General features: G+C 41.3%; 1 protein-coding gene and 1 pseudogene across 3 annotated transcripts in view; one reads left to right on the top strand and one right to left on the bottom strand.

The window, feature by feature from the left end:
- The window catches only part of DLG3 (discs large MAGUK scaffold protein 3), a 58,331-nt gene that overhangs the window by 16,463 nt on the left and 16,116 nt on the right, over nucleotides 1-25,752 (bottom strand). For all 3 annotated transcript variants that reach the window (XM_061179158.1, XM_061179155.1, XM_061179157.1), the window contains one exon: nucleotides 8,727-8,841. In XM_061179158.1, the coding sequence (XP_061035141.1) occupies nucleotides 8,727-8,841 (115 nt within the window). The remainder of the gene's footprint in view (nucleotides 1-8,726; nucleotides 8,842-25,752) is intronic.
- Nucleotides 16,993-17,513, top strand: LOC133082320 (chromobox protein homolog 3-like; annotated as a pseudogene).

The raw sequence follows: 25,752 nt of genomic DNA, 5'->3' as shown, positions 1-25,752 counted from the left end.
AAGGAAATTCCTTTGATATTCTCTGAATTTCTTTCCAGTGCAAACATTTAATGAGTCTGAGTCCTTCCTAGGTCTTCTCTACCAGGCTAAACATTCCTAATTCCTTCAACAGTCCTTCCATTGTCATGATCTTGATTTGTTTTCCAAATCTCCTCCTGCTGAAATTTTGTCTGACTAAGAGCTAGAAAAGTACCTCACAGACAATGAAAACCAGTCCCAGAGATGCACAGGGCCTCATCTTAGAGTTGTATGATGGTCAACTCTCAGACCAGGGCTCTTAAATCTCAGAAAAATTTTGTGAGGTCTAAGTCACGGTCACATTTTTAAAAAAGAAAAAAAAAAGCTAACTGTCCACTTGGCTATGTCTGGAAAATATCTTTCTTCCATTATTTCCATACTCACTGAGTCTACTTTGGGGCACTGTGTTTGACAGAAGGGAGATACAGAAGCAAAATGAGTCTTGGCCTCATGGAGTGTGCTATCTGACCGAGTGTGTCATAGCGAGAGGCACAAGGGCAGGACAAACCAAGGCCTAAAAGCCTTCAGAGGGAGCATAGGTCATAGCGAGCTTGGGGAATCTATGGGGAGGTGTTAACTTTGAACTGGGCCTCGATGACGGTTCAGATTTCAAAGACAGAGATGGGGAGAGGCCCTTCCGGCTAGAAGGAACAGCCTGAGCAGAAACTCGGAGGCAAGCAGCCCAGGGCCTGCCTGTGGACAGCCTGGAGTCCAGCTAAGGAGTCTGGCATTCATTTAGGAGGCCTTGTGTGACCGACTTCATTGCCTCGCTTTTTTTTTTTCTTTTTTTTTTTTTAAAATCATTACCAGGCTGGTGGCACAGTGGTTAAGACTTCGCGCTCCCAATGCAGGGGGCCCGAGTTCGATCCCTGGTCAGGGAACTAGATCCCACATACATGCTGCAACTAAGAGTTCCCGTGCCACAACTAAGAAGCCCACGTGCTGCAACTAAGGAGCCCGTGAGCCACAACTAAGGAGCCCACGTGCTGCAACTAAGACCTGATGCAACCAAATAAATTTTAAAAAAAAATCATTACCAGGCTAAACTTTCACGTGGGAAGTAATCCAGTAAAAGTGAACAGGCCTGAGCAGTAAAGTCAAACCACCTTTCAAATGACATGTATTTCATGTAATAGAAAAAGTATGCAAATTAGACCTTAATAAATTTTGAAAAAATATTGACTACCTACCTAAGATCTTTAAGAGGCATGCTAAACTGTGGCCTTCTAGCAATAACAGTCTCTCTTAGGAACAGCCTAGAAACCTAAGGAAGTGACAGGGATTGGCACCTTGTTACAAATGCCTCTGGTCAGGCTTGGTAAGAGGATCAAAGAACACCTTTCTCCACAACATGAATATATCCTCCTGCCCGCCCCTTTTTATCCTTAGGGCAAGCACTAAGGAAAGTCAAGGCAGTAACATACCGCCCCTTTGAAATCAGACTGAACAACTGTCCTGGAGCCAAAATCCTACACATGCAGGGTCCAGATGACACAGCAACCAACCTTTTCAACCTCTGACTCAAACCAAGAGTGAGCAGAAAAAAAAAGGAACACCTATTTGTCTCCGGACACCTAAAGAAAGACCATAATTAACTACTCTGTCACCTTGGTCCCATCTCATGCGTGTGAGCTTATTGACAAGATGGTGTGTTGGGAGACTAGAAGCCTCAGAAACTCCTTATCCTTCCTGGGTGTAAATATAAAGAATCTCATGGGGGCCTCCAAGTTAAGGACTGGTCAGGTCAGAAGGAAACACTATGTCGGGAAAGAACAAAGCTTATGGAAATACTACCATCCACAGCCTAAGATCACAGTGAGTGGTCTACATAAAAGATTATTGACTTCAACCCTGAATATGTTCTCCTTGGTTATGGCCATGTACCTCTGTGAAGCAAAGGAGAGCCAGATCTTGGGTTTTCCCACAACTTCTCAAACATCATGGCCAGGCCAGAAAATACTGATTTATCTTGAGAGCAGGGTAAAGAGCATGTCCCAGGTAAAATGTGGCATGTAAAAACAGAAAGTGGGCGATGAAGCCACCTTCCGGAGCAAAGTCACAGCAGCACGAAAAGCAGATGCTCACTTCCCAGGGTCTGCAGGTTGGAGTTCCCAAGCTAAGTTTCAGCGCGGCAGCTTTAAATGCCGCTGCCTGTCTTTCTTAAGGAGAAAGCGTTGTCAAAGGTCTTGAAAGATATGTTGTTTAAGTGGTGACCTTTCAAATAGTATCCCCTAAGAGCTGCCCACAGGGATGATGCACACGCTCCAGAGGACTTTGCCTAATCTTCCTTTCAACTGGGACCTCACTGCCAAGTGGGAAAGCAGGAATATAATCAGCTCAAAGTAAACAGATTACCAGGCCCAAAGTCTCTGCAGTACAGGTCCTAAATTTTAAAGTTTAGGGTCTGAAAGATCCAGAGAAATCATAAGCATCTGGCCCAGCCACCCTGGTGTCTTAGTGAACAGGAATGCAAAGAAAATGGCAACTACGGAGGAAACTGGTCAGGCAGGTTTCTCAAAGCAAAGTAAACAACAGCACTTCAGCACTACAGCCTCAAAGGCAAGTAGCTGCTTCCATGTGCTCACCTAGTAGTGTGCCCACCTCTTTGCCTGTGGCCCCAGCCATCTGTCTGGCCTGGGAGGCTCTGCCTGTCCCCTTGCGCCATCAGCAGCTCCTCTGAGGCCCAACCCAAGTCCCACCCTTCTCTGTGACCCTGCCCACTCCAAATTTCCTTCTTCCAAATTCATACTATGTATTTAGCAGCGATCTTTCTTTATATTTTCTGTTTATTGCTATTTAACTCTTACAGTTTTCTAATCTTTCATATTATATCCCTTTGGGGAAAGCCCTTTGAGGACTGAGGCCACGTATGATGCTCGTGAATGGTGGATGAGACCAAGCTGGGGCAGGGAGCACAGAACACCCTCCCAGTTACTATCCTGCAGTGTCCTTCCACTGTATATCCCTCCCATACCAGTTGGCAGACATTGATTTCTTCCTTTGGTCAGTGTTATGGGCTGAATGTTTGGGTTCCCCCCTCCCAAGTTCATTTGTTGAAGCCCTAACCCCCAATGTAATGGTAATTGGAGGTGGGGCCTTTGGGAGGCAATTAGGTTTAGATTAGGTCATGAGGGAGGGGCCCTCATCCTAACATCAGTCCTTTACGAGAAGAGGAAGAGAAAGAGAGACCTGTCTCTCCTCAGAACACACCCAGGAAAGGCCACATGAGGACACAGCAAGAAGGTGGTCATCTACAAGCCAGGAAGCGGGGAGGGGGCTCACCATAACCTGAATTTGCCAGCACCTAGAACTTGGACTTCCCAGCCTCCAGAACTGTGAGGAATAAATGTCTATTGTTCAAGCCACTCAGCCTATAGTATTTTGTTACAGCAGCCCAAGCTGCCTGAGACAGAAAGTACCGGATAAAGAGCACATATTACTTAAAAATTCAGCAGCCCCTCCCTTGCCTGGTCCATCTAAAGGATGCACAGAGAGCTATAAAGCAGCAGTCATTCATCAGCCCTTGACCTTAGTGCGAGAGTTAAAATTTCTAGCAGCTCCTGAAGAGCAACTCAAAAGTCCAAACTTGAGTACTCAGGTAGACACAAGGTGGGTCATCACAGGAGAAGCAAGTGCAGCTGGCAGCAAGTCAGGAGTCCCTTGCACACCTTGAAGAAGGGAACATGGAGAACAGGGGAGGGCACTCTTCTCCTTAGTCTACCTCAGAGTCTCAGGCCTTAGAGAGCAATTATGAAGTTAGAGGGGCATTCACAGACCCACAATGTGTGACTATTCGGGGTTCACAGCACGTGTTGGATCAGCTGAGGGGATTACAAGTCCAGGACTGGTGTCTGTATATGATCTAGCAACAGGCAGTTCCAGAATCACTGATACAGGAAACTGTCCCATCCTCTGGTAGCCCTGAACACTACATAAATTGTGGTTGCTTTTTAAGATGTGGATTATCATCACTCCCAAATTCTGTCAGATAGTGAAGCCTGCCAATATTACCTCGTTGGCATCTTAATCCACTACTGAAACTCACTAATGAGCAAGATAAAGTTGGGCTCCCCCGAGCACCACCCTGGGCTAAGCACAGAGCAGTGTACAATTAATGTCTGCTTGTTAAGAAGAAGGAGCATCTTCCAGCCTTCTTTGATGACCAAGCCAATATTTCTGACATTTTTTTTTGACATTGTTTCTTGAATCAGGACTACAGATGGGGCATGATTTCCTTCCTAGAGTGGGAAGAAAACTGGGATGGCAGATGGCCAGCCAGAAGGCCAGGACTCCCAAAATGCCTGATGCTGTCCTGTGACTGCAAAGAATGTAGCCAGGCTAGCTGGAACAGACTTTCAAAAGCTATTTCTACAAATGTACTATCAAGCCTCTTGGCAAGCTTTGGAGGATAAGGTCTTTTGTTCATTCATGAAATAAATAAATAAACTAAATTAAATACAAGTGTAGAACTTGGAGGTCTCTGGAACTCTAACCTACCCTGTGTCTTTTTACCACCTTCACATCAGAATGGCCTGAGTTAAACATCTAATCACCCTGACCCTGAGCAAAAGGCTCAAGAGAGGCATATTTTGTGGACTTTTCTAGTGTGGAAGGCAAATTAACCAGCAGAGCAAAGGCCCTAGACTGGGCAGAAAGAGGGGCTCTGTTCACCCTGCCTATACTATTTAAGAGATGTTTCTATAGTATGGTGAAGGGTGGGGAAGGCCTTTCCATTAAGTCACTAGTGACTTTAAAACCAAGTTTCATTTTCCAAACACTGTTATCTTTCCTTCTTCCTCCTGCTCCCCACTCCACAAATCCCATCTCCCCTGTGGTTAGTGCGGCTGCAGCTCCCTAAGGCTTCACCTGCTACAGCCTCAGTGCAGCTGCAAGAGGGTGTTATTTGCTTCAAAACAGCTTTGCAACCCCATGCACACCAGAGGAGGACAGAGATTCAGGGGAAGGGAAGGGAGGAGGAGCATGTCAGAAGGGGAAACAACAGCAAACAGAATTAGAGGTGAAATCCCACTGTGAAGGGTTCCTTCACTTTAACCACCTGCTGCGCAGTATCTTCTGTGTGGATGGCAAGCTGCTGGAGGGCGGGAACCACGTCTACCGCTTCCTTGAATCTACCGCCACAACCACGCCCAATTTCTCAGGCTTGTGCTTTACTGTTTTCCACGTAGCAGGAACTAAAGTAAGTGTAATGTGCAGTTGTTTGAGTGAAACAGAAATAAATGTCTATTGTGACAAACAAGTGGTCGTTCCTAAGCATTATGACTGCTTGTTAAAAACATACATTTCCCCAAACCTGGTGAATCTAAATCGATAGAAGAGGAGCCTGGGAATCTGTACTTTTACTAGCACGCCAGCTGATTCCTATCAGCAGGTTTGGGAAATGATGAGAGAGCCACACTCTAGTCAGAACCAGGTTCAAATTCCAGTTTTGGAACTTCTTAGCTGTCTAATTGGAATCTGTTTTCTCACCTGAAAAATAAGAATAATAATGCCTACTTCGTAGCATTACTAAAAGGATTTTAAAAGCAATTTAAAGAGAATGTTTAAATGTTTGTTCCCCTAAATGTTTGTTTAAAATGTTTGTTTGTTCCCCTTCATCCTGAAGACACTGGGAACTACTAAAAGCCTCTGAGCAGATCTTTAGCTTCAACCCGCTCTGCAACACTCAGACAAATGGTTGCCCAGCCTCTTCGGTAACACCTCCAGTGACAAAGAATCAAATTTACTATCTCCAGAAGCAGTTCATTCCACTTTCAGACAGTTTTAATCATGAGCTCTTTCTTCCTTATGTTGAGTTGAGATCTGCCTTGGGTGACAGAACAAATCTAATCCCTTTTCCACATGATAGGGTGACGCAATTAATTTAGATAAGGAAAGTAAGGAGGAGGAGTAGGTGTGGGGGTCCATTTGGAACACACTGCTTGTTTGAGGCACTGGGAGGGCAGCTCCAGTCACGTGTGCAACAAGTGGTTGATATGTGGGTCTGGAGTTCAGTAAAGAGATCAGAGTTGTCATTTACACAACAGGATTTGAAGCTGTGAACATAAATGACATTGCCATTTACGGGGTAGAGCTAATGAAACGTATTGAGGAATGGTCAGCAAGGTAGAAAGAGAGCCTTTAAAGAAGAAAGCCGGTAATTCATGGAAACAAATGTGACGAGGTCAGACCAATGGCAGAGAATCAGCGAACCAGTCACTACTGACAGAGTTGGGCTTCTGCCCCTCTGGAGCCTTCCAGAGTTGCTTGGAACCATACCACCATGCTGATAAGCAGATGTACACTTCCTTTCCTACTGAAAGAGAGGCAATTTGAAGAAATAGCAGCAGCAAGTACAGACGACTGCAATATTTCCCAGCCTGGATGCTAAGACCAGTTTCTCCAAATAAGGCTCCCATGCTCCTATCTTTGGGGGAAACACTGCCTAGTACAGTCCCTCCTGGAGATTGATCGCAGTAAAGAACCCTATTTTCCTCTGTTTAATCCTGCATTTGCCCAACTTACTGAACCACTGATTTTTCACACAATACTTAGCATCTTGAGGAGCTAGTGTTTCCTGGCACATAATGTGGCAAATGCGGTGAGCAGAAGACGAGAAACAAGACAATAGTTTAAGGGACTATTGGTATCAAGGGAATTTTTTTCTTTCCTTTTTGAGAATAGAAGAACCTTGAATATACTTAAATGCTGAACAAAAGGAAGCTACTGCAGAGTTAAAAAAGGCCAAAAACAGGCACAAAAAGCAATAGAGCGAGCCAGGCTTCAGGCTTTGGTAGAGGGTTAGCTTAGCGAAATACCTCAGCTCGCTAATCTAGCCATAAAATATTATTTCCCTTGATGAACTCTAGTGATTACAAATGTTCACTATTCTAAACCATATTTACTTTCCTCTGAGGATACAGATGTTATCTACATAAGGTTAAGGGCAGATGATATAAATTGTATAAACTGATTCACTAGAAACAGAGTGCAGTCTCCACCCTCCTCCCCAGAGGTAGACGGAATGTGTCCCTTGCCAGGACCAGAGAAGGGTGTTCCAGGTCTTCCAGGTTGAGAGCTGATGCCCCATTCCCCCTGCCCAGGCAGGGAGATTTCTAGCACAGGATAGGCGGAGAGGGGAAATTTAGAAATAAAGCTCTCCAAAGAAACTGTCTTGCCTAAAGATCAGCTTCCCACACACACTGGAGTGCCACATCTGCGGGGGCTGGAAGCACGGGAATGGAACAATCCTGACCAAGTCACATAAGTATTACCCTTTTGCGGGAGGCGACAGCATATTTCTGAGTCCCCCCATTGGCACCCCAGTGTCTAGGCTGCAGATCCAGAGCAAGGGCTTAGGGACAGAAAACAGGAGACTGAAAAGATCACCAGTGACTAGTCCAGCCTTCCTCCCGCTCTCCTCTCTTCACAGCAAATGTGAAGAAAGCTGCTCTCAACACAGAGGGAGTCGAGCTGAGGGTTCATTTTAGAAAAGAACCATGAAGGGTTCTAGTGGGCTTGAGGCTCAAATCTGGGCTCCCTTGGCTCTTCTCCCTGCAGGAGGGTCAGGAACTAGCAACTGAGGAAAAAGAAAATCAAGCACCGAGAGAAAAACTGCAATTAGCATTTATATCGGTTGGCTATTGGCTATCGTCATCTCAAACCCCAAGGACAGAGTAGATGTCACGTTGCCAGGCAACTAGCAACTGTAGCCTCCCCTCCCCCACCCCCTAGCTGGTATCAGAGACCACTAGAAAAAGTTTAACCCAAGAGTCTGATACAAGCATTAAACACACACACACACACACACACACACACACACACACACACACACACACACGGCTCAGAGGAGTAATCCTACGACCTCTTTCTCTGAGGATTTTACCCTTGGAGAGGTACAATGTACTTGCCCCAGACTGTTGGAGTTTTGCCAAGAAGCCCAAGCAGGAAGAAGGAAACTATCCCTAATTCTAGGAGGAGTCCATAGTGTTCATTTAGCAATCCAACTCTCTAAGAGGTTTGTACTTTGACCTGACAAAGTATTATAATGTGACTCAAGGGTCAGAAGCTCAGCCTTGGACAGTATCTCAGAACAGCTTTCAGCAGCAATACACTCAATGCTATACATCCGTTCCACCCACCCTTCCTGTGGAAGATACACCATCCCATCCCATGTCCCATGATTCAGACACAGCAGACCAGTGCACAGGGAGTGAGGGAACACAATTTAAAAAAAAAAAAAAAAAACCAGAAAGCAGCAACCTGTCAGTTCTTTGGTTTCTTAAAAGAGACCCTGTACCAGAACACAGTGATAGCTGATATGCTCGGATACAAATTCTGATGTCTATTATGCATATGTGGAAGGGGGGAATGCCAAGTTTCCCCTCAAATCACAGATTGCAAGCAAAGTACTTTGAACATTTGAGTGCTCTCTGAATGCTGACTAGCAACAATCACCCAACAGTCTTTTACAATTAGAGCAAACTGAAAATTTCCCATACTGAGTCATTCAGGAGCAAAAAGGAAGAAGCCAGCTCACAAAAGGGAGGAGATACTGACCATAAAGTACACAACCTGAGCATACAGTGCAAAGTGTTGTTTTAGTACTGGGAGTACACACTCCCTATCCCACTAGTTAAACAAGAAGGGCTGGGTTGGCACGGAGCTCCCCCCGTGCAGCACAAGGCCTGGTGCTCAGAGGTGAGACTTACCTGACATACAAGGACCTCTTCTCACTCGTTCGCAGGGACCCAGACCCAGAGCTCATACTGCTGTTCATCATTTGTTCTCGCAAGTCATGTATCTTCGATTCAAAGCGACTGTATTCTGTCAGAGAGACAAGGGAAAGGACAAGAAAAGAATGAACCCAAGGAGCTGCACCAAGCCTGTGTGCCAGCGGCCAAAGAGCCAGGAGGACCCTTAGCTTCAAAGCAGCCAGAGCCAGCCCAGTCAATCTTTGCTTTGATAAGCAGAGTACCTCCTCCACGCACAGAAAGATTTCTCTCCACCCCCAGACTAGTAGAATGAAAGAATACACCTGAAAAAGGAGTAACATTTGGACATATCAAATGGAAAAAAGCTCACTGATCCTTAAAAAAAATAACAACTGGAAAGAGGTTCCAGTGCAGCCTTCATTAATCTTTAGAGCAGGCACTAAGGCCCAAGGAGAGCAGATGGGAAAAGAGACTTTCCCGAAAAGTGGATTGCAGAGAACAGATGGCCCTGAGGTGCAGGGTGGTGGGGCAGGGAAGGACCTGAGGCCATTATATCACTGTTAGGCAAAGAAGATGATCTGTTTCTAGATGACTTTTTTTTTGAGGGGGGACGTTGGAATGCAGTACAAAGGTAAAAACAAACCTCACAATCAGAAGAGAAGATCACAAAGCTCTCCTGAATTATTTCCCTTCTAACAAACAGGGTCTTTGGCTTCAGTAACAATTGAACATTACAATAGAAATTCTCCCAAACCCAGAAGTCTGCTGACATCTCTCTCCTCCAAAACCATCTAGTCAGGGGGGTCATAAGTCCATGCCCAACTTTGTAGCCCACTGACACCATTACAACAGTCTGAAAAAGCCTCATCATTCTGGAAAGGTGACTACAGGTTTATACCCAATTTAAGAAAACCTGACATAGGAAAATTAACTCTATCCATACAATTATTAGAAAAGGCTTTTTACAGGGCTACTTTGCTGTGACACTCTCCTAGCACATTTTAAATATGATATTCACATTTACCACAAACACACACACATACCACACATTTTTCAGGTCTATAATTGCCAGTCTATAATTGCCACATAAAATGGGATATATCTAAGGCACAGACTGTGAAAACGGTAGAAAACAGGCATACTTCATTATGACAAGCTGATTTTAAAGGAAGTCACAATTTATACTGGGGGTTGAAGGTTGGGGAACTGCTTTAAAAAACAAACACATTTCCAGGAAAAAAGAATTCCACAAAAGCATTTTCATGCACCACAGAGGGCTGGCAAGAAGCATCCCCATCTAGTGTGTATGACTCTACAGGCAGAAAACAAAACACCTGTTCTAACACCTGACACTCCCCTTCCCTCAGCAAAGCAACCTGACCTTCAGCTGGGTATAAAGGGAAACAGTAAAAAGCCTAAACAGGAGGGAATAGAGTTCTAACTCATACAAATATCCTCTTCTCAACAAAGTTTCTTTTTGTTCACTCTGGTACCAATGAAGCCAACTGGTTAATAAACTCATGGGCTCTTTCATTCATCACGCACTGGTGTTATGGTGATTTGTCCTCATTACTTACTCCTGTCCCTGAAATCCTGCAGGAAGCAGTTAAGTCACTGACTCACTCATTAAATGTTGGGGAAAGAAAAAAAGAGAGACAGCAGCTGGACAATGTCCCTATTCTGAGGGTTACAAGGCAACACATCAATATCAATGAGGCTTCCCAATCTAAAGGTAGAAGGTGGTGACCGATCTGTCATGGCAGCCCTGGACGGCCCAAGCGCGCAGCAGCAGGGCTATCTACCTCCAGAGCCGCCCAGGCGCAGGTCCCGCCCCAAGGCTCAGCCCTCCAGCCCAGCCCTCTCCAGTTGGCTCCTTTCTGGCCCTCCTCCCCACTCACCGGCTAAAAGGAGACTGGGTGAGACAAAGAGATTTCTGACCAAGCAACCATTTCTTGAGCAAGATAAGTAAAAGGCAGAAATATGCATTGAACACAGAAAAAAAAAAAGAAAAAAGAAAACCCACCACCCGATCTATCCTTAAGCCATTTTCCCCCTCTCCCAACTTGTTTATATATTCTCTTCTTTGGAATTGGCTTGCCCACTGAACTCCAACTTAGCAGCCGGTCATGGCAGTTGCTTAGTAACTACATTTCTTTAAAAACCCTTTAAAAACAACCACCAAACCACCATTTCCTCAAAGCTCCTAATCCAAGGTTGATAACGCTGGGCCAGAGGGCCCACTTAAAATAGACTATAGAAAGAGAACAAGGCTATTGCTTTATGGAAGCCACTTTCTGTTTTCTACGCGCTACTAAGCTTTCAAGTCTATTAAATAGTGTTTTATTCACTTTTCCCCCATTCAGATGATCCCCTTAGAGTTCTAGCTGCTCATCGGTCTCTGCCTTTTATTTGTAGTTATCTAATGTCCAGTAGGCACAAAGTAGGCTCTGAATAAATGATTGTTGGGTAAACGAGGAGCAGATTAAAAAACTCTGCCCAAGTCGATGCTTCTGTTCTCAAACTAATAAAACTAATGGTTTATTTAACTGATGGCTGCCAGCTTCACTGAGGGCTTGGAAAAGTAGTTAAGAAATATTCCCATTTGCTTTTGTTCCCAAGGTTAATTGTTGGGAGCAATTGGAGTATATGTTTTTTAAACACCTTTTTGAGATGTTAATAACCCACAGTGGGCATCTGATTAACAAACTTTGTTTATAACAAAGAAAAAATAATTCTAACAAAAAGCTGTTTAGAATAGTCTTTAGATAGTACCTCATCTTAATATTAGAGGCCTCATTTTCCAAGGACAAAAGCTTCACCTAAAAAGCATCTGAATTCTAAGACCTTACAATTTGCCAAGGTCCCTCTTTTCCCCCTCCACTCATAACAAAGCCGTTGCTGGAAGGCATCTCCTAGGCCTAAGTCTTTGCCTAAGAAGCCCACCAGACCAGCCTCTATAATCCAAAAGGCCTACTTCAAACAGGTTATTTTAAAGAAACAGCACTTATTACTAAAATCTCAAGTCTACTAAACTGTGTTATATTCATTTTTTTCCCATTCATATGAACCCAACCATTTGTGATCCACAAAGATACCCACGGTGAGTCAGTCATTGCTCCCTCATTCTCTTTACTAATCACAGAGAGAAAAGGGGGTGGGGGTGGGGGACAATCAGGCATCATTCCCCCAAACAGGATTTCTCACTGACCATCTGGGGTGCCTCTGAAAGATCAGGATTTGGGACCCTACCCCCTGATACACTGACTCAGAACCTACTGAGTGGGCCCAGGAATCTGTATTTTTAACAAGCATCAAGGTAATTCTGATGCCAAATAAAATTTGAAACTGCTGGTCTTGATTACAAAATTGAGTTTTGTTTTATTTTGTTTTGTTAGTTCAGGGAAAAGATAAGGTAAGTATCCTGCAGCCTGTCTCAAAAGGAAGTTAGGACAAGAGGGTTGGAAAGCTCTCCAAAAAAAAAAGAAAAAATTGGCAATACAACTGCAAATTCCACGGGAAAGGAAAGTGCTAAAGAAGCCTCTGTCCAATATATACACTACCAAACGTAAAATAGATAGCTAGTGGGAAGCAGCCGCATAGCACAGGGAGATCAGCTCGGTGCTTTGTGACCACCTAGAGGGGTAGGATAGGGAGGGTGGGAGGGAGGGAGGGAGACACAAGAGGGAAGAGATATGGGGACATATGTATATGTATAACTGATTCACTTTGTTACAAAGCAGAAACTAACACACCATTGTAAAGCAATTATACTCCAATAAAGATGTTTAAAAAAAAAAAGAAGCCTCTGTCCAATGTGCCTGCAAAGAAAGCTAATGAGTTTACACTTTTTTTAATTATAAAAGTAGCACATGATTTTTTAAAATCTTTAACTTTTTTCTTTGGACATTCCTGTATCATTTCCCCATCCCACTACCCAGAAGTAACCAGTTAGGATTTTTAGTATGTATCCTTCCAGACTTACTTCCATGTATATATCATTTATATACATACACTCACAACTCACATAGATTCACATGCTTTTTTCATTCTCTGATATATAATGGAAACCTATTCATGTCAGTACACAGTGATCTACCTCGTCCTTTATAATAGCTGCACAGTACTGCATATTATGGACAGACCATAATTTATTCAGTCATATCCCAACAGACATACATTTAAATTGTTTATAATTTTTTTATATTACAATCAATGCTGCTCTGTATATTTGTATGAGCATTTCGATAGCATAGATTCCTAGAAGTGAAAATGCAGGGTCAAATTACATGCACATGAAAAAATTTGATTGGCACTACCAAACTGAACCCCAATATTCTGAAACCTTCATGACTGGAAGTGAGGATAAACTGCTAGTCTAAAGCTTCCAGCAGCTCTTCTGTTCCTGAAGAAGTAGAGGCAGAATTTACCTTTAAGGACAGATTGATCTTTTTGTTTGGGGGAAAAAACTCTAATAAGCCTTTTGGTTATGAAAAAGTAAAGCCAAGACTGCATTCTGGAATAGACAAAGAGGAACCTCAAATGTTCTCTCTGCATAATCACAGAAAAGGTCCTCCTGTGGGTGGAGCTGCTGATTCAAAGGGCTTGTCCTACCACCTATATGATACTTTATCTACCTCTAGAAACATCTACCTCTAGACTTGACCACTCTGCCTCCCCCTACTTAGTAATTTCATGCCAAACCTCCCCGGTAAATGACAGCCCCCTTCCTCCTGTGCACAACCAGTGTTTCCTCCTGCACACAACCAGCGTTTCCTCAGTGTTTTGCTGATGTTCTTCCTAACTGCTTCCTCAATCCATCTCCTTCTTTCTAACTTCCATTGTCATTGCCTTTTCCTTTTCTCATGATTATTTTTATCTCTTGCCTGGATTTAGGTCACACTGTGTTCTCTCTTCTCTGGACCACTGCTGTATTGCTCTAGCTGGTAGTCTGCCCCCAGGATCTCCAAACTCCAATCCAGCTTAAGATTCTATCTGAAAAGCCTTCCTAAAACGCCAACTTGTAGCCCTCTGTCCAGGTATCTATAATAACTCAACAGCAACTAAAGAACTTTAATATCTCAACTAAAATTTCAAAGACTGCTAAAACCATCATCCTGTCACTCTCAGCCGATCTATCCCATGTCTCATTAGACAGATCCTCTTTTGATCTAACCTGCCTGGAACTCTTGAACACAATTTGTTCATTCCTACCTATTATTCCCTTGTCCTGAAATTTTCCTCCCTGCCTGACACTGAACATCCTTTATGTCCTTCACCACCCAGAAGTTTTATTCATTCATTTATTTATTCAAATATTAACTAAATGTCTACAGTGTGCCAGGCATTATGAGAGCTGATGGGGATATAATGGTAATCAAACAGTTCCTAGAAATTACAATAATGAAAAAAACAACTATTTAATTACAATTTTAATTACGATTGTGACTACTGCTATGAAAAAAATGCTACGAGAAGAACAGGGTGACCAAATCTACTGAGGGGGGGATGGGAGGTTAACAAAGGTTTCCATGAGGAAGTGACATTTAAGCTAAGCCTTTAAGGATGAAGAGTTAGCCCGGGGAAAAGGGGTAGATAAAGAAAGCATTCCAGACAGAAGGAACAGCATATGTGAGGGTATAAAATATCTGGATCACAGGGAAGTAAGGGAATACTGGCAGGAGATCAGACTTGTAAGGTAGACAGAGGTCAGATTATACATGACCTTGTGGACTACAGTAAAGATTTCTGCTTTCATCCTAAGAGTAACAGAAAGAAGTCACTGAAAGATTTTAAGTAAAGGAATGACATGAACATGTGTGTATGTGTATCACTATGGCTATTGTGGGGAGAATAATTGTGGTGCCTCACATATAGATTTAAGTTTCTTGACAGCAGAGGACCATGCTTTCTCTTTTTGTCTAGGCCCTACAGCCTCTAGGGGGGCCTGCTTTACAGCATCCAAACCAGCTAGCCCCCTAGCCTCTGCTCAAATATATCCAATGTTGGGAAGCTCTGTATTCCTTAATTATTAGACAACACTATTCAAGAGAAAATTCTTGGATTGAGGGCCATCTCTTTTGCTAGCTGGTCCTACTTTGGTGTCTAAAACAGTATAAAACATGATGGATTCTCTTCTGCATAACTGTATGAAGGAACAGTTTAAAGAAAATCAAAGAGCTGGGAAAGCCTGGAGCAGGTTCCAAGACTACTGAATAAGACTGAAGAGAAGGTAGAGTGTGAACAGGGGAAGGGGAAGTGATGGAAGGTTAGGGGGCCAGATTATAAGAGTTTGAGATAGGACTTTTCTTACTAGGCTTTGGGAACCACTGTTAAGTGTTTAAATAGGAAAGTGATACAATTAGAACTAGGTTTGGGGGAAGCTTATTCTGAGAACATAATACAGAAGGGAAAGCAGTGACAAAGATAACAGAGACCTGTTCTACTAGTATAGACAATGACTTCAAAGGCTTGACATAGTGTGGGGGCAACTGAGGACAGAAAGAAGAGGCAAGAATCAGGAAATATGCTGGAGCTAGAGGAGAGAAAATCTGACATCTGACTGGATGTAGGGTGAGAAAGGATCAAAGGCAGCTTCTGAGTTTCTTCCTGAAAGACCAGGAAAAGGTGGGATAATATCAGCCATAATAGAAAATGGCCATCATGTCCTCCAAATAAGTTCTCTATTCTCCAGGCTAAATATTGTTACTTCCTTAACCATTCTTCATCTAACATGGTTTCCAGGCCCTCCACTACCTCTCCCTTTTTAAAATCTAGTGCCCAGAATTTGTGGTGATGCCATTTTCTTTACAAAACTGTAAGCTCCTTGATGTGGTTTTTGTTTCCTTCTCAAAGTTTAGCATGGCAATCTGCACCCTTGTTGAGTCAACGATCTTTACTGAATGTGCTAACTCACTATAAAGATCCAACAGGACAAACCTGGACACTGTAATTCTCAAATTCTGACTCCTCAGGAACTAATGTAAGAAAAAAGAATACAAAACTTTCTCCTTCCACTGACCCCAAAATGGTAAAAACTGAACAACAAAACCACAAACCACTTCTGCAAAACACTAACATATCAGAGGTTTCAAGACCTACTTAATAGCCTAATAAAGCATCAAAGAGGACTGAAACTACAATATTCACTAATATGAAATGGACACATAACCAAGCCTCCAAATCCATCTCCCCTATAAGACTTTGATCTCAAATGCATCTACATTCCTAATGACAGAAAAACTGTCTTCTCAGGATAAAAAATGACATTTGTCAGTAATTTGGAAAAGCAGAAAGGGGCTCAGTTTCTCAACCCATAGAAGACTTATGTGGTTCTATTTGATTATGGGTAGGAAAATGTTGTAGAGACAGGAAACAATGGGAAGCAAAAAAGGGTACTTACTCTGCATGAAGCACTGACTACCTATGGTTTGAATGAAGATATAAAAGGTAAATGCTCCAAAATAAAATAAAAACCATGCCTACCAAATTTGGAAGTGACAATGAAGCTGGGGAAACAACTGGATGACAGACTTCAGACACACAGATTGTGACAGGTAGGAACAATGGAAAGATGCAAATACAAGTAGAATGCAAAAGAGAAATGCAACTTCCTGACCTTGAGTCCCCACACAAATACTGAGTAGGGAAGACAGGGCTGAATAACAGCATGTGTCTTGGTTGGCTATCAACACAAAACAAGTCAATAGCTGCCCAAAGGCTCGTTTGTTCCTATGGAAGTGAAGGTGTTCCAATCTCAAACTCATACAGCCCTCATTTGCCATTGCTGAGCTGCCCTGAGCTCAGAGGAATCACCCGTTGTGCAAATGTACAGAACTCATGAGAGAGTCACAGATTTTGATGAGTATGAATTGTGTTTTAGGTTTCTACAGTTGCCTTTGGAGTGCAAACCCTCAGGATTTGTATGAATTACAAGCATCTGTCCCAACAACATAGCTCATGTTTTCAAAAGAAACGGATGGAGCCAAAAGTAAAATAAGCCCATCAAGAAGATACCTGTCAGTGTGGTGATAAGTACATGAATCGTCAAACAGCACAACATTTCTTGGAATCACAAACTTGTCTCTATAAAATAATATGAAGCCTATTACTTGGGTTAGTTTCTAATTATGGGGCCTACTATTTAAAGAATCTGACACCTCTAAGAGACGCCGCAGACCCGGACCGGAGCAGCTTGGAGGCGGTGAATAATAGCTCTTCAAGTCTGCAACAAAAAATGGTCTCCAATAAAACTACATTGCAAAAAATGGGAAAGAAACAGAATGGAAAGAGTAAAAAGTCGAAGAGGCAGAAGCTGAAGAATTTGTGGTAGAAAAAGTACCGGACCGATGTGTAGTGAATGGGAAGGTGGAGTATTTCCTGAAGTGGAAGGGATTTACAGATGCAGACAATACTTGGGAACCCGAAGAAAATTTAGATTGTCCAGAGTTAATTGAAGCATTTCTTAATTCTCAAAAAGCTGGTAAAGAAAAAGATGGAACAAAAAGAAAATCTTTATCTGACAGTGAATCTGATGATAGCAAATCAAAGAAGAAAAGAGATGCTGCTGATAAACCAAGAGGTTTTCCCAGAGGTCTCAACCCAGAGCGAATAATTGGTGCCACAGACAGCAGTGGAGAATTAATGTTTCTCATGAAATGGAAATATTCAGATGAGGCGGACTTCGTGCTGGCAAAAGAGGCAAATATGAAGTGTCCTCAAATTGTAATTGCTTTTTATGAAGAGAGACTAACTTGGCATTCTTGTCCAGAAGATGAAGCTCAATAATCGTTTGCATTGCTTTTTATATATATATATATATTTTTTTAATCAAAAATCTGGGTCTTGGTTTTTTGATTTATTAGTGTGAAGAAATAACTACATTCTAATGAAAATCAAGTTTGATATGTTCGTTTTGAAGTAGTATTGGGGGAGTTGTTGGGTTTTAGGGGGGTTTTTTGGGGGTTTTGTTTTTGTTTTTTTTGCATCTGTAGCACTGGTTACTTTTAACAAATAAAAGCTTTCTGTAGTTGCTTCCTTTAGCAGAAAAGAACGTTTGATACCACGGTATATTATTTCCTCTGCATTAGAGAACAGCTTTTCTAAATGTTGGGGAAAATCTCCATAGTCATTACTCAATCAGAATTTAGAATTTGCATTTAACTCATATATGCCTAAGGACCATTCTGGGTTTTTTGTATGTGTATACATAAAATACATATGTAAATGGTTTGGGGGTTTTCTGGTTATTGTTTAAATACATTTACCAAAACAAAAACAGCCTTTCACAACCATGGATGAGCCCATGTTTCTGGGATTCTATCATTTTGAGCAATATAAGAAATCACTTCAACTTAAATTGAAAATTTAAGTCTTAACCTTTCAAATTAAATAATTTTGTAATTAATTAGACAAATTAATGTAAACAATTTAAATTGGATAATTTTTTAAAGCAACCCTACCAGAATCTGCATCCATATCTACCATCATATAAATGCAGTTTTATATGTAAAACCCCTGAAAGGAAAATTTTATCTCTGTCAACCCAAATGAAAAAACTAGAAAAATTCTGGTATGTTTTAATTAGCCAAGCAAGACTTAGTTAAATGGACATTTAAAGCTTCCTTTTGGCAAACCATTCTTTTATAAGAAGTTGAAATCTCTGTGCTGTATTTACTGAAAGACTGTGATACATGGAATGTCTCAGACTTGTTAATGGAAACCTAATCAGATGGTTAGAGATGTTGGCAATTTAGGATCTGCAGGAATAAATGAGTGAACAAACTTTACTAACCTAAACTTGACCTGCATGTTTTTTCAAACTTTACCCCAACCCATTCCTTACATGTAGGCTCAATCTTCTCAGTATTTTGCGTTACTGGTTCAGCAGAAGCCAGGAAAAACAATAACTTTGTAGTAATCAGAATGTTATTCAACTGTATATTGTTTACTTTATTGTAAATACTGGTGAACAGTGGTCAATAAATAGTTTTATATTCAAAAAAAAGAATCTGACACCTCTAAAACTAGACAATTTCTCAGGTCCCTTCTAATTTTGACATAATTATGATTTTAGAACCAAATCAATGAGGTGCATAAGAAATCAAACCTAGGACTAGTCTAATAAAAAATTTTAATATGATCTACAAGAAGGAAATCTTCACATCTGCAAATAATCCTAAACTCTTTGGGTCAAAAAAATACCAATTTAAGGAGTATAAATTGCAAGAAAAAGAATTTAAGGCTATATGAGAGGGCAGAAAAGTTGCAAACAGACCTCCATATGGGCAAATGCTGCTTTAAGAAAAATAATTTCAGCTCTACTTTTAGAACAATGGGCTCGGAACTATGACTAACCCAGAACAGAAACTTCAGTGTCATTGTATTCTGGTCCCTGCACTGTCACAATGTGCTTCCTCACCCATACACACACATTACCAGGGTCCTGATACTGGGAATAAAACAGAAAACAAGACAAGCCATAAAAAAAATCCAGATTATCCCTACTGACTGGATGTTTCCGTCCCCTAAAGAGCTTAGTGAGGATGCAGGAAGGGCCACTGAGCAAAAGTGCTATACTATATAAAGGTGCCATGACATTCAGCCACCTGGTCTGAAATGAGTAGAATGAAAAATGCTTTGATCTCACATCAAGCTAAGAAAAAGTTTTTCATAGGACCTGGCCATTGGCTCTCCTCACCCTGTTCTGGATCACCCAACAGATCAGGGTAAAAGCTTCAAATAGGGCCTTTTCTCTAAATCAAAAGAATTTCATATAGCATATTCAAATGCAAGATTAACAAAGCTTTTAGCTCCTTTAACCCATAAGTCAAAGTCTATGTAAGAACCACCCCAAGACAAAACACCTCATCTAGAAAAACATGAGAATGAATACCTTGCCCTGAAGGTAGCAGGTACTCTGGTTCACAACAATCTTTTCCACTTAACAGAAATGCTGCAACACAGTGACCGAAACACACAACATTTTATGACTAAGTTTGCTAACTTGAGATAATGTAACTGATTTCTATGTTTTGTTTTGTTTTTTGTTTTTTTTGGCCACAGCCGGCGGCTTTCCCCCCACCAGGGATCGAACCGGGGCCCCCTGCAGTGGAAGCGCAGAATCGTAACCACTGGACCACCAGGGAATTCCCTGATTTCTATGTTTTACTATGTCAATTGAGAATCTAGATTCAAATGTTCTTCACAGTAGTCACTCCAATAGGATCACAAATTCTCTCACAATAGTTATTGGGGTATCAACTGAATCTCTTTTGGGTCAAGTTTCTGTGGAAGGAACCCAGAAACTGAGGAGAAAGACCCTTCTGGTTATTTATCAAAACATCTGTGGTCATTTTTCATATTTTACTCTGATAATCCCAGAGTAAAATATTACAGAACAGAATTAAGAAACCCCAAATCCAAATTATGAGCATGTGTGTGTGGTTGTGTGTGTGTGTGCGTAATAATGGTGGCACTTCAAAACAGCAGGAAAATGATGGATTATCTAATAAATGGTACCAAGGTATTCCTTAAATATTTGGAGCAAAAATAAGGTAGTGTCCTATCTTACATCATAAATAAAGTCCAGGCAGGTTAAAGTTTTAAATGCAAAAAGAAAAACATTAGATAACTACAATAAAACAAAGGCGGACATTTATTTTCTATCAGGGTAGGAAAGGCCCTTCCAAACCTAGGGGCAGAGGTGAAATACACAAAAGAAAACACTGATAGATTTGACTACATAAAAACAAAACATCTGTACATCAAAATAAAATAAAATAATAAAGCAAAATGGGAAAAACCGCTGCAATATATATGACAAAGAACTAATATTCTAACTACTTTAAAGCTTTTACGTATCAGTAAGAACTAATGAACATACGTCAACAGGGAAATGGGGAAAGGGTATGAACAGGCAATCCACAAACAAAAAAAGAAAATGATGAACACACAAACACACACACAAATGTTCAATTCTATTATGAAAAAGAAATACAAATTAAGATATAAATTAAGTAACATTTTTACCTATCCAATTTGCAGAGATTTTTAAAAAATAATACTCCATGTTAGCAAGGTTGGTGGAAGTGGAGAAATATACCAAAATATATCAAATATATCAAAAGTCTTAAACATGTTCATATCCTTTGGCCCAATAATTCCACTCCAAAGAATTCATTCTGAAGACACAATCACAGATTCACAAAAAGCCTCATACAAGGATATCCATCAAAGTGTTATTTATAAGATCAAAAAATTGCAAATAACCTAAAAGTCCTCCAATAAGGGAATGATTACATGAATTATGGCACACACATGATGGAATATTGTTTAATTATTAAAAACCATTTTAATAAAATATGCATGACATACGCTAAGTTAAAAGAATGGATATAAGACTGCTTAAATACAATGATCCGAGTCTTGAAAGAGATACATACATACTATATGATATATAAAAGTTTGGAGGGAAATATACACAAACACAAGGTTATTTCTGGAGGTAGTTTTACAGCTGATTTGAACTTTTTTTACTTTGTATTTTGTTATGTTCCAATTTTCTACAAATCTGAATGTAATATTTATATATCCAGGAAAAATATAATTTTAAAAATTATATATTTTAAAATTATATATATTATAATATAAAATATAATTTGAGGGGGATGGGGAGGCAGACTGAAAAAGACAGGCCCAAGGATGAAGCCAGGACACACATGCACTAGAAATTCCCCTCCTCACTGCTCTTGACTCCATCATTTTCCTCTGGGACGGATCACCCAACCAGTTGCAGACAAATCCACTTAAGTGTATTATCACTATTATCACCTTGCCATCTTATCCAAGAGTAGACCAAAGAAGCCCTGCCAATGCATTGCTAAAATCTAGATATACCACATTTACCCTATTTCCTTGGTCTACCAGTCCAGTAACCCTGTCCATCAAGGCAATTTGGCAGTCTGACATGATTTGTTTGACTTTGGTGAACCAATACTGGTTCCAGTGCTCATCACTTCTTTTTTCTGAGTGTTTACAAAACAACTCTTAATAATCTAGTTTGGAATTTAACCCAAGATTTACAAAATTCTCTTTCTCCTTTTTGAAAATCTGAAGGACACCTGTGTATCCATATCCCCAATGCACATATTTATACAAAATGTGTTAATTTCATCAAGTTGAAAAATCCCCAAATCTCTAGGGTCTTTGTTTTTTTAAGATATCTAAATTCAGTGAAAAGTAAACAAAGATCTATTTCAAGAGGATGAAAGCCTTATCACAGGAAAGAAGAGGGGAAGACAAGACCTTTATTAAAGCAAGACTGTTATTAACTCAAGGCTGTGATTCAATAACAGTCTAGGTACAAACAGGAACTTGTGAATTGAATTCACAACTCACACTTATCTAACACAGAATTTGAGTTAGAAGAAACACGTGAGATCATTTTGCACAGTCCCCTCATTTTACAGATCAGAAAACTGGGGCCCATGGGGACTTCCCTGGTGGCACAGTGGTTAAGAATCCGCCTGCCAATGCAGGGGACACGGGTTCGAGCCCTGGTCCGGGAAGACCCCACATGCCGCGGAGCAACTAAGCCTGTGCACCACAACTACTGAAGCCCGTGCTCCGTAACAAGGGAAGCCACTGCAATGAGAAGCCCGTGCACCACAACGAAGAGTAGCCCCCCCCCGGCCCGCTGCAACTAGAGAAAGCCCACGTGCAGCAACGAAAACCCAACACACCCAAAAATAAAATATAATAAAATAAATTTTAAAAAACCCAATAAAACAATTACCCTATTGTGGAATATAAGTCTAAAGTGTCAAACAAACAAAGCAACAGTGTAAATATCAGGGTCAAGGTTTCAACAAGCAACACATTAAATTAAAAAGAAATCCTAAAAAGCTATAAATAAATAAGAACTAATTCATTCTCTATATCATTCTAATCACTCTACCCCATCAGAAGAACCGATGTTTTACAGACACCAAAGCTCCTAGGATTTTGTCTCAAACCATGTAACAAGGACAAGAAAGCACCTGTCTAGCTAGGTTCAGAATTCTTTGCCAACTCTAGCTACCATGTCCTTAGGCTACATGGAAGACAAAAAAGCACAGTGCACACGAGTACACACACAAACACACACACACACACCTGTATATAAAGTTCAGCCCCAGGAGGCAAAACTGAAAAGAAAGCTAACATTTTTCTCTCAGATTCTAAGTTTGCAAAACAGGGTGGGCCTAAAAGGGCGCAGCCACTTTGGGAAAGTCTGGCAGTTCCTCAAAAATGTTCAATGTTGTTACCTTATGACCCAGCAATTCCACTCCTAGGCATATATACCCAAAAGAATTGAAAACATATGACCGCACAAAAACCTCCCATGAGGTTCATAGCAGCAGTATTCACAATAGTTGAAAGGGGAAACAACCCAAAAGTCCATCAACAGAAGAATGGATAAACAATTTGTGGTATAACCATAGGATGGAATATCATTCAGCCTTAAAAAGGAATGAAGTGTTACATGCTACAACATGATGAACCTTGAAAGCACTATGCTGAAAGAAAGAAGACAGACACAAAAGACTACATGTTGTATGATTCCATTTATATGAACCAGCCAGAAAATGACACTTTACAGAAACAGAAAGTAGATCAGTGGTTGCCTTGGGTGAGGGGAGGCGAGGGGAGGCGAGGGGAGGAGTTTGGGGGAAATGGGCAGTGACTGCTAATGGGACAGGACTTCTTTTTGGGGTGAGGAAAATGTTCTAAAATTGACTGTTGCACCACTCTGAACATTCTAAAAACCACTGAGTTGTACACTTTAAATGGGTGAATTGTATGGTATGTGAATAAGCTGGAGGGTTTTCTGTTTTTTTTTTTTTAAAGGTGGGCCCTATCATTTTTATCAGGTCAGCATTCCTAGATAAAATTATCCGTACCCACGCCCTCCAGCACACAGTGATAAGAGTGGAAAGGTAGTCCCTTATCCTCCTGGTTCCCTCTAATCACCTGAGTAATAACAGTTCGCTTGCTCTGGTCTCAAGTCAATTTATAAACAACGTGAGAATCAGGGGACTAAGCAAAGCAAAACAATAAGCACATGAAAAGATGCTCAACATCATTAGCCATTGGGTAAATGCAATGAAAAGCACAATGAGGACTTCCCTGGTGGTGCAGTGGTTAAGAATCCGCCTGCCAATGCAGGGGACACGGGTTTGAGCCCTGGTCCGGGAAGACTCCACATGCCGCGGAGCAACTAAGCCAGTGTGCCACAACTACTGAGCCGATGCAGCCAAAAATAAATAAATAAATAAATAAAAATTAAAAAAAAAAAAGAAAGAAAAGAAAACCACAATGAGATATCACTTCACACCCACCAGAATGGCTAGAATCAAAAAAACTGACATTAACAAGGGTTGGCGAGGATGTGGAGAAACTGTAACCCTCACACTGCTGGTGGGAATGTGAAATGGTGCAGCCACTATGGAAAACAGCCTGGCCATTCCTCAAAAGGTTAAATATAGAGTTGCCATATGATCCAGTAGGTATATATAACCAAGAGAAATAAAAACACATGCCCATGCAGAAAACTGCATACAGATGTTCAAAGATAGTATTCATAATAGCCAAAAGAGTGGAAATAACCCAAATGCCCATCAACTCATAAATGGATAAACAAATTGTGATATATTCATATAATAGAATAGTATTCAGTCCTGAAAAGAAATAAAGTACTGATACATGCTACAACACAGATGAACCTTGAAAACACTATGTCAAGTGAGAGTAGCCAGTCATAAAAGACCATATATGAATCCATTTACACAAAATGTCCAGAACAGGCAAATCCATAGAAGCAGGAAGTAGATTAGTAGCACTGAGGGGGATGGGGAGGTTGGTGGGGCAGTGGGGTGGGGAGGGGGCTGGGGGGACAGCTAAAGGATTCAGTTTCTTTTTGAGGTGGTGAAATGTTCTAAAATTGACTGCTGTGATGGTTGCACAACTCTGTGAATTTTACACCATTGAATTACACCCTTAAATGAGTGAATTGTAAGTTCATAAAAAAATGAATGACAAATACAACTCTATTTCACTTGAAGAAATGGGAAATTCCTATTTACTGCATTAGTATTCTTAGGCCTGCACACATTTGCTGTTAAGTCAAGCCAACCAATTCCCATCTTTTGGCTCCTCCTGAGGTTCCCCCCACAATATCATTCTATGGTAGTCTTCCCAAGTCCACGTTCCTTTTGCAGGAGAGGGGGGGTCTCCTTCAGGCTTCCAGCAGTCCCTCTACCCCCAGGTTACCTCCTCCTTTGGTACAGGAGTTTGTGGTCATCAAGACTTAAAAAGCTGACATTTGGGGCCTTACCTGCTGGCGCAGTGGTTAAGAATCCGCCTGCCAATTCAGGGGACACGGGTTCAATCCCTGGTCCAGGAAGATCCCACATGCCACGGAGCAACTAAGCCTCTGCTCCTCAACAAGAGAAGCCACTGCAATGAGAAGCCCGTGCACCGCAACGAAAAGTAGCCCCCGCTCGCCGCAACTAGAGAAAGCCTGCACACAGCAACGAAGACCCGATGCAGCCAAAAATAAATAAATTTATTAAAAAAAAAAAAGATGACATTTGGGAGTTGGCTTTAGTCCATTTGTTAACAGCTTCTGGCACCTGAAGAGTCTCAGAGCAGTATCTTCTGGGTAGAGAGAGGGGGCTCACAGCTTCTCTGCTGTGGAGAGAGGTCGTTGTGGTCTCTTGGCAAAAGCCCTGGACACGAAGTTCTCAGGAAATCTGACTTCAAATTGTGATTCTGCCCCTTACTGGCTGTGGGACCTTGAGCAAGTCACTCAACCTCTCTGATCCTCACTTTCCTCATCTGTAAAATAGGGATAATACCACCTATCCCACAGGGATATCCTGAAGATTAATGCTTACAAAAGCCATCTAGAACAGAGACATACTCAATAATTCAACAAAACACGTGCCAGGCTCTGGACTAGGTGCTGGGGCACAAAGAAAAATAC

This window comes from Eubalaena glacialis, chromosome X (assembly GCF_028564815.1).
Source record: "Eubalaena glacialis isolate mEubGla1 chromosome X, mEubGla1.1.hap2.+ XY, whole genome shotgun sequence".
Taxonomy (NCBI): domain Eukaryota; kingdom Metazoa; phylum Chordata; class Mammalia; order Artiodactyla; family Balaenidae; genus Eubalaena; species Eubalaena glacialis.
Note: the sequence above shows the minus strand (reverse complement) of the source record. Positions and strands in the feature narration are given on the sequence as shown.